Genomic DNA, 10,402 nt, shown 5'->3' with positions numbered 1-10,402 from the left:
TAAGTCATTTTTGATATCAACCAACCATAAAGATGTAGCAAGAGAGCTGTCACTCACTTAGCCAAGTTTTGACTGTTATTTTTCCTGTACCCAGCTGGCAGCTGTTGAAAATAATTCATTAAAATAATTCGATCTGCAATGTTTATATTATTTTCTTGAGGAAAAAACATATTCATTATAATTTGAAAAGTCTTTTCTTTTTTTAATAATAAAAATGTATTCATCATATAATGTAATTCAGCAGTGAGAAACTGAATGGCTAGAAAAAAACAGAAATGTAATTAAAACTATGGATCATAAATAAATGTGTAACATATGATAGGAAAGGGAACAGGTGAATAGAGTGAATATAGAAGATATACACATAGCAGCAATATTTATTTTAAGGTTTAAATGGAAAAATTTTTCCTTGAATGAAATTATTAAGTTTGCATTGGCTAATTAATAAACACAAATAGTGAACATAGGCAATCCTAATAAATAATTTCTTAAAGAAATGAGTTACTTTTTAAAAAAATCATTTTTACTATATTTAATTTATAACAAAACCAAATCAGGTCTGATGACTTTCATGAAAATTAAAAATAGCAAAGGGTGTTTTTTAAACCTTACCTTTCATTTCATCTTTAGCATGAGAATTACTGTGTTTTAACTTCTCAGTCTTTTCCTAGACACTTATCTTTTTTGTTTTTGATTGTCATTTTCCTCCTTTAGTCTAATTTTGGAATGTCAATAGACTTTATTCTTGCACATCTCGAGTGCTGGAAGACTATTCTTTTTCTACTTTTGTTTGAATGTTCAGTTCTTTTCTCTTTTTGGTTTGACCATAAATAATTTATATTTCTTTATGTAAATGTATCCATAGTTTTAATTTTTCATTCTTTATTTTCCCTCTGGTATTTCATTTCAATTTAACATAATGGAGTTATGTGACATTTTTTACATCTATATATGCAGTGATAATTCATTTAAGTTTCTGAATCGCCTTCTTTTGAATATATGACATTATATATTTCTAAAATAAGATAAACACTTAAGCATAATTGTTATATGTATATATGTATGTTAATAGTTTTACAGTGTTTAACTTTCTTTTCTAACTGTGTTAATGGTGCAAACCATAGATCTACAAAATGTATTTCTCAGTGCACTGAGATCATAAAAGTATGAATTATATTACTCTAACCATAGGGTCAAGTAGAAATTGGTCCTTATATATGAGTTTTCTACTGTTCAGAGGAATCACATTTATTTAAACTTTGCTTTTACACCACCAGATGACCATAGCTTTGGTATTTTCAGAAAATTCCCTTGAACACTACAGAAATAATTTATCCAAGTACCTTATTAACTCGTATATTTTATTTCTATTTATAACTTCATGGAAAGTTTCTGAAATAATAAATTGACATTTGAAATGTTACACTGAACCCAAACCATAAGATGAAGCAAATGACCTAATCTCTTTGAAGGTCAAGTTATAAATTATTCTCATGATGAAGCAGGATACTTATGGTCCATGAGCAAAATCACAACCGTGGAACCGCGGGCTTCTTGATGAAGGCACTTAGAAACTCTGGCTGTATCTCAAAGGAAATGTAGACTCTGAGTTATGACTGCAGATTTTGGGTGTTCACTGGAAGTGCAGCAACTGCACCAGGACTGATTCAAATGTGTCATCAGTTTTTCAGAGTTAAATTCTGCAGTGACTTCTTAAGGTTCCCAAAACTCACAACAGGATGGTCAGAGCATTCATGCTTCTCATGGCATGGTCTCGTTACTAATTGAAGGAGCCCAAGAAGGGTAAGTATGGAGGTCAAACAAGGGCACAATCCAGGTGAACATGCCAAGCATCACCACAGCAACACCCACAATGTTCACACCAAGTCCAGCCTTAACCTTAAACAAGAAAGAGCATAAATGTCAGTCTCCCAAAAAGAAAACCTAAGGGAAACTTGGAATACTATTTCAGAATGCATAGGAAAGATTTACATGCATACTAAATGAGTAGTATAAATTGTTGCTGTCATAAAACAAGGCATCCTTTCATTCATGTCAAAAGAGAATCAGCCCCCTACTAAATACCATTTTCCTGAAGAGTCTCAGAGGGGGGTTCCTCATAGGAATATACTGGTCATTCTGATTAGAGAAAAATTCCTTTAATAACCTGCTGTTTCATTCTGGCCAGGTGGTTCAGTTGGTTGGAGCATCATCTCAAACACCAAAAGGTTGAGGTTTTGATTCCTGGTCAGGGTACATACCTAGGTTGTGTGTTCGATCCCTTGTCCCCAGTAGGGGTGCAGACAGGAGGCAACTGATCGATGTTTCTCTCTCTCTCACTCTCTCTCTTCCTCTCTCTCTAAAAATCAATAAAAATATCCTTGGGTGAGGATTGAAAAAAAAAAATCTACCATTTCATGTTAAAACAAAATTAGAGTTTTGTGGTTTCATATTTCAGTGGATAAAGTCCAGGTCACTATACGATAACTGGATCCTTCATAGTCAATATTATTAGTAGTTTACCCTTCAATATTCTCTTGTTGAGATTTAATAATGCCACTTCTATTCATCTTTCCTAGAGTTCCCATTTTTCTAGTTCTGACATCATCATTCTGGTGTCCATTAAACAATCACAAAGTTGCTTCCTATCCATTAAAATACAGGTGGAAAAGCTACTGCCCATTAACTGTTTTTGTAAATAAAGTTTTATGGAGCCACAACCACACCCATTTGTTTATATGTTGTTGACTGCTTTCATGTTACAATGGCAGAATTGAGTAGTTGTGACAGAGGCTCAAATGTTTACTGTCTTTACAGACAAAGCTACTTATCTTTGCATTCCCTGTAGTAAAACATGGGGCCACAAAGCAAAAGGAGAATACCTAGCAGTGGTTACTACAGAGATCCCCTTTGCTGTCCACACAAGCCACTCATTTATTCCAGAACCTTGTTTTCATTTTCTTAATTCACATGCACAAGACATTGCTTATGTTATGTGCATTTTCTTTACCAAAATAATAGTACATGACTTCTGCATAGAGGCATTTCCAGAATTTTTGCCTTGCAGGGGTTTAGCACTTTTTCAGAGGGAAGGGAGCTGGGACTTAACTTGAAATTGCATTTGCAGAGCAAGCTCCCTGAATTTACTTTGCTTATATTCTTGTTTGTTTTGGTTTGAAGTTGGCAATCAAAATTGGGAGGAGACTAGAATATCCTCAAGCCAGTTCTTGACTATCACTACTTTTGTATTTGGAAAAAAAGTGCGTGTTTCTATTACTTGCCTGTGCTTTCACTTCCAGTGTTGCTATTAGAATCAGAACAAGAAAGACAACTTTTCATCAGTCAGGCACTGAGCCTCGTGTCTTATTCAGAGCAAATATCAGTTGCATAAATATTTGTGATAGCAAACGACAGTGCTTACTGCTAAATTTTATTAATCCTATTTCCTCCTTTGCCTTGGTCAAGTTAGATCTGCTCTTGACATGTAAGTTTAAGCCTTTCTGTTGAGCATGTTTTAAGCTCTTTTCCTTTTTCCAGGACATTGCTGATACATTCAATATCTCTGTATTCCTGACTATATATTCAATGACATGTTTGCTTCACATCATCATTCTTAAAAGCAATTCTATGTCCAGTCACACAATCACTTTCAGAAGCAGAACTCAAGCCATGTTTTTCATGGCAGTTGATTAGTGGGTGAAAGGAGAGATAACCTAAGACATCATGAAAACAGGCTCCTGAACCTGACAGCGCCCTTTCAGCTTACTCACCATGTCAGTAACTTTTAGATGGCCATATGAAAAAACAATAGCATTGGATGGGTTTGCTACTGGTAGGAGGAATGCAAATGAAGTACACAGAGTAGAAGGTATCAAAATATAGAGAGGGTTCACATGAATGGCTTCAGCCTGTTGAAAAAGCAAATGAAGGGGTCTAAGTAAAGTTCTGAGATGCACCAAGCATCGAAATGCGCAAAATTATAATAACAAACTTTCCCAGGAGCAGGCTGAAACCTAAAGACATGAAATTATACATAAATATTTGTTATAACTTGAAGAATATTTTTCAAATAATGCCTCTTCCTCTTGTCTATATGTTTATTAGTGCCCATTTAAGAATTATAGCTCAATTTATTTAGAAAATGGAAGTTTCATTTTTCCCCAGAAACTAGACAAAAACATCAACCATTTATTATTTATCGAGTACTAGGTGCTATGCCAAGTGTTTACGTATATATAAAATATATATGTTTATATATAATATAAAAAGTTTAAATGTTATATGTGATATAAAATAATATAATAAACTATATGTATACATATATATAACTCAATTTTCACAATGACTTTATGAGATGGCTACTATTGCCCCAAATAACAAAGAAAATGAGACTCAGAAAGTTTAAAGTTACTCATCAAACACATAGCTGACAAGTGGTAGAGCTTAGGTAGGGTCTCAGGTCCCTGTGGCTCCAAAGCTTCTCATTATTCCATTAACTTTACTGCCTCTGTGACATATATAATTTAAAATTTTGCTTAGGGATGATCACAGAAGAAAAAATTACTATGATTATTAATTTATCACATAATTTTCTAACTGCTCTATGTTGAGAAATAAAAACCAGAAAAAAACAAAATATTTTGCCAATTTAAATTCCCATCATTTCTTTTCTAATTTGAAGCACCAGCTCAAGAATGCCAACATATGCCCCTTGAGCTAGTAGCAGAAATATTCCAGAAGGGCAATCCTTCTTAATTTAAAGTGCTTTCCTTTCACTGAACCCATCTGTCCCAATAAGAAAAACATTTACTTAAAGCTATTTTTTGTAATTGCTCGCTAGGTGGGGAGGAGAAGGGAAGACAGTCTTTCCCTCTCTCTTCTTGCAAACCAGCTTCTTACTTATCTTTGAAAATTCTTTTCTGGGCACTAGAGAAATGTGTCTAAGATATTTAAGCTTGAAGCCTGAAGTGTAAGCCTAGGTTTTCATTCATTTGCAAGTCATGTATATGAAGCACTTCTCAGAAATTCAGAAACAACCCTCTGGAGGGAGAAGTGTCAGAGATACAGGTTGAAATACTAAAGTTGCCAGGAAACACTGAATTCCAAAGTCTTACAGCTCCAAAGGATCCAGAATGATCCTCCCACTTATCTGCAAATGAACAATCTGGGTAGAGAGGAGGTAAGTGGTTAAGATCCTGTTTGTGGAAGAAAAGAGTTCTCCTGAGCTGAGGTCTCCTAAAAGGTATTAATGCAAATAAAGGACACTCTATAAGTTACTTCCATTCAGGCCAGAAATGATTCTATACCACAATACGAGAACAAGTAAAGTTAGAACACTGCTCTTCTGCTGACAAGTATAAATGGGATAAATGAAATACTCACCAATGGAGATAATATTGGGAGAAGGAGAGTAATGGTAGCTGCATTGCTGGCTACCTCTGTTAAAGATGTGACAAGCAGAGAAGATATCAGGATTATTAGCCATACTGGTAATGATCCCAAAGGAGATAATTTATTTCCTATCCACAGAGATAGTCCTGACCTCTAAAAAACAAATTTACAATATTTGTTATTCATTAACAGTTCATTTTAATAAACACAATTTAAATTTATACAAAGCATTATTTGCTTTAAGAACTCAGTTTCTAAACTATGATTTTAATCTCTCATATTTTCCTGTGGCTTGGTATATCTAGGTGGCTTTGACATGGAGAAGCTCTCAATTATGTTTATTTTAACACTACCAATATGCTTTAGAACATTTGAATTATCTCATAATTTTTCAATTAAATTTTAAGTGTATCTAATTAATATGTGCGGACATTGTAACAAGTAGTACCATAGGGCTTTAAGAAAAGAGCAGCCTCCCTCCACTCCTAAATAGTGTTCCATAAAGACAACAACCTTCCACCAATATCAGCTATTTAAAGCTATGTTTACGTATTTTTGGCTATTTTTCAAAATTATTGCATTTCCTAATTTTCAAATTTAGACATTATTTACTTACATAAGGATTCGGCTTTCTTACACCACCCACCATACATATATTTCCTCTCCCTCCATTCCCTTACACTCATATATCATTTTTTGTTAAGTCAGTATTTAAAGTTACCATTATGATTATATGAATATTATTCATACCAAGTGATTTAATGTACTATGATTATATTTCCTTTTTTGGCGCTTTACTGTTATTTGTTTTTCTAGGGAATAGTGGCCTCATCCTTTACTTGGTTTTGTAAGTACCTGTCACTAATTTTCAGCATATTCTCCAGTAAAATTGGAAAACTCCCCACAAGTTGACAAACATATTGTTCTTTTTTATTTTCCCTCATGGAGATGTCCATCCTGGAGTATTCCCTCCTTCTGCTCCATGTGGACTAGTTGCCCTTCATTTCTACTCTATTGTTGTTCTGAGGCCTCTCTTCACTGGTGTTCTATGAACTCCCCTCACCTACTTCTCACCTGGGAATCGTCTTTTCTTGAAGCCTTTGTGTTGGTGGAGCACTTTCTTCTATAGCTTTTTTGAGAATTAGTGTATGAGAAGTATTTTTTAAAATTTAGTTTCTGCATGTCTGAAAACCTCATTTGCTTTTCACACTGTTTTGATAGTTTTGCTTCTATAAAATTCTAGACTTGAAATAGTTATCACTCAGCCAGCCAGAAAGCCTATGACATTCTGATCTTTGATTCATTTTACGTAGAACAAAGAAATCAGCTGTACTCAAATTAATAGGTATGTTAATCTATTCTCTACCCCTCAACTCACCAATGAAAGGGAAAACCCTCCATTTAGAGACTTCAGTGAGCTACTGTATGTGTGAATTTTATTCCTATGTCAAAGTAGGATTGGCATCTTTTAGAAAAGCTCTAATTACAAGCAACATACCCTTAGATCAAAAGTTGGCAAAACATCCCCAGATATGGATACCAGATATTGTGTATGTTATTTATGGTTTTGACTTATATTTTTGTTTGTTTTTTGGTTTTGATTTTTAGGTAGAAAAAAGTGTGCCTAACATTTAGATCATATTGGCAGAAGTTCATCCTAGAATATAGCTACATATACTTTAAGAATGGATTTTATCTATGATTAGGTGCCACTAGAAAAGATTATACCACAGATTATCCCCCCATCTCTACAAGCCATTGGGATCATATCATCACACCCAGGGTTCTAAAATTCTATGTGAAGTGCTTTAGTATTGGGCACTTAGTAGCTCTCTCAGTCTGTAATCTCAAAGTCTTCAGTTCTGGGAAATTTCTTGTATTATTTTTGGAAATGTCCTTCTATTTCTTTTTATTTTCTTTCTTCTTTTTCTTATATTTCTGAAACTCCTGTTAGTTGGCTGTTAGAGATTTTGGATTGCTACTCTAATTTTCTTATCTCTTTTTTTATATTACCTTCTTTTCATCTTTTTGTTTTACTTTCTGGGATGAGTTCAAACTTCATCTCCCAACTCTGCCACTGAATTTTTAAATTTCTGTTACAATATTTCTTATCTTCAGTGGATCTTTCTTATTTTCTGTCTATCCTTTATTTAAAAAGTAACATTCTATTTTAGTTTCATGTCTTAAATGTTTCTAAAATCTCTTCGGGATATCAATGATAAATTTTCAAAATTTTCTTTTGTTTCATACATTTTCTTTGCTTTTCAATTTTTCTTCTTTATGAGTGGTTATTGTATCAGAGGCTTTCCCAACTATCTCATGACCCCAGACTGTCTTTTCAAGGAAGTCAACAAAATAATGACTGAAAGTTCTTTGTGCCTGGGCAAAGATTGTTAAGAAAAATACTTTACTGTAGGTGACTGAGCTGTGAGCCAGTGTCTCATTGATTCAATTTTGTTACGGAGTAAATCTAAATTTTCTACTGGGGAGGAGAGAGAGCAGCTTCCTGTATATTCAGGACTGGAGAGAGTGTTTGTGAGGCTCACAGCTCCTTATACACTTTTGAAACCATCCTCCACTTTTAGTACAGTTTTTTACACCAGTTTTCAGTTAATCTGTTGCTTCTGATTCCTAAACTCTTCCAGGATCCTGTGGGTGAATCAGCTTGTTTCTTGTGGGCTATCTTTTTTCTGGTCCATCGATATTATCTTTCTCTACTGTTTCTACAGTACAAAGTCAGTTACCCTGCAAACATCCTGTTTCCATCTTTTAAATTTTATTAACATCTCTTATATAGTATTGTTCATGCCATAAATTCTTCATCTTTATGGAGTGACAGTTTTTTTTTTGTTCTGTTTTGCTATTTTAGTGGGGAGCTGAGAAAAATAGTGTTTAATCTTCCATGTTTAACTCTGGAGAAGAAATTTGAGGAATATGTGAAAAAAGGACAGGAGGAGTTATTCACTCATAAGAATCTGAAAATGACTACCAGCGCATGAGTGTTCAATCATGTTAAATCATATCAAGGGACATTTAGGAGAGGGGGCATTGCAATGAGTTGAATGCTTTAGTAGCTGCTATTGCATGGTTCCCAATTAAAAGGGTTATTCATTTCTGGACATTTGCCAAACTAATTATAATTTGGGACAAACTTTAAAAAAATGAACTGTCTCCAAATCTTTGGAGAACCAGTTTCTAGGGGCATACTTCGCCATAGACAGATTTTTTAAGCTCATGGCTTCCACCTCACAACTGAGGGGTAGGATTATTCTGGGTATCCCATAGAAATGTGAGTCTATGCAGTGCGAGGATTTTCATAGCAAACTAGACCTGCTTCCATGGTCTCCCCATCCTTCTAGTGAGAGAGCCTAATGCATAAGTCTAAGTCCACACCTTTTCATTTCCTTAGACTTTGCTGGACTAGGGTCTGGACAATGCTTTTAAAACCTCTTTGAGTGTCCAATCCAGAGAGATATTCTGGGAAGGAGAAATGAACAAGTTCACATCAATGCCAGAATTGCTGATTCTCATTTCCTCACAATTCAAATGAGCAGGCATAGGAATGGAGAATATTGATTTTGAGAAACCAGATCTCATTACTGCTAGACTAGTAGAAATGTGTAATTTGTCTTCTATTTCTCTCATTTATATTTGAGCAATCTATAAGGCAAGCAAATCTAGACTGAAAATGACTTTGTAAGTGGCACTCAGCATTTCACCTATTACTAAATCTTATGGCTGAAAACTCAATATCCAAATACAATATAGACATATTGACAGTAAAGTCAAAAGCAAAAACCAGTCTCCCTGTAGGTTAAGAAGAGAACAGAACAGGTCCTTTCTTGCCTTGAGAAGTATAAAAGTTTAACTTCCCAGAAACTAAAAGACTGACAAAACATCTCTCACCATTCTTTTTACTTTGATGGCAGAATAAGAAAATGTAACAGCCATGAGCTTTGAGTGTTTCACAGAAGGCTGTAAAAATCCATAAATGAGAAGTTTTGAATTTGTCAAAGAGTAGAGGATTTTCATGGAATTTTTGAAACAATCCTATAATGACCAGGGCAATTTCAAGGGACAATGACTTCCCCAGACTTCTACTTTATATAAACTGGATAGATAGGCCAAAGAAATAGCCAACTCTAATCCTCCTGATGGTTTTACTTCTCCCTAAAATTAGACAGAATACAATATTAGCCATGGTTATATGAAATTCTCTCAGGACTTTATTCCATAAATGTGTATTCAGTACCTCTAATATATTATGTAATAATTTCTTATTGTCCTTCTTTGACAACATTAAGACCATGATATATTTCTGAGAACTCTGAGAGCTACTCAAATTGATCATGAAATAAGGTAAAAATATAAACTAAAAGCGCTTCACTAAGAGTCACTGTACGTATGATTTTTATGTTTTTTCTTATTAAGCTAGTCTTCTAATACTATTTCATGGATTAAGAATTCTAACCTTCTTTGCTTTATTTCTTTTGACATGTTGGTGCATCATAAAAAATGATGTTTTATGCTTGGAGGCTATAAAATGTTTTGAACTCTGAACTCACCTCATCTGTGTGATATACTTACTGCATGGCTATTGGAACATGTGTCATTAACATGACAGGATGAAGCTGAATATGACAAAAGCTTGAATGTCCCTGTGTTCTCCTTTGGAACAGCCTAGTTAATTGTTAAATATTTTAGACATAGATTATTACCTCACAGCCATCTGCCAAGGCAAACCCTCCACCAACAAGAATGGCTATATCCCAGGGCATGCATGCCTGGAATTCTTTCCAAGTTATCAGTGGAGAGTAATCAAAAGCAACTGCAAAACAAAAATGCTACAGTTACACATTGCTTAAAATATGATAATATGACACTTTTTCATCATTATTGTAATGGCCATCTCACAAGAAGTTTTTAATAGTCCTATGTTGTTTTTAGATAGGAGATTTGATCTGGACTTTGAGCAATTTCCACCTGGCCTAGGTGGAACATTATGTTACTT

General features: G+C 34.4%; 1 protein-coding gene across 1 annotated transcript in view; it reads right to left on the bottom strand.

The window, feature by feature from the left end:
* Window positions 1-1,761: 1,761 nt before the first annotated feature.
* The window catches only part of SLC13A1 (solute carrier family 13 member 1), a 101,314-nt gene continuing 92,673 nt past the window's right edge, over window positions 1,762-10,402 (bottom strand). The window contains exons 12-15 of the mRNA XM_016213324.2: window positions 10,110-10,219; window positions 5,383-5,544; window positions 3,771-3,908; window positions 1,762-1,899 (exon numbers count right to left, since the gene is read on the bottom strand). Coding sequence (XP_016068810.2) covers window positions 1,762-1,899; window positions 3,771-3,908; window positions 5,383-5,544; window positions 10,110-10,219 — 548 coding nt within the window. The remainder of the gene's footprint in view (window positions 1,900-3,770; window positions 3,909-5,382; window positions 5,545-10,109; window positions 10,220-10,402) is intronic.

Source organism: Miniopterus natalensis, chromosome 10, assembly GCF_054644295.1.
Source record: "Miniopterus natalensis isolate mMinNat1 chromosome 10, mMinNat1.hap1, whole genome shotgun sequence".
Lineage (NCBI taxonomy): Eukaryota > Metazoa > Chordata > Mammalia > Chiroptera > Miniopteridae > Miniopterus > Miniopterus natalensis.
The sequence above is the reverse complement of the archived record's forward strand: the minus strand, read 5'-3'. Positions and strand labels throughout refer to the sequence as shown.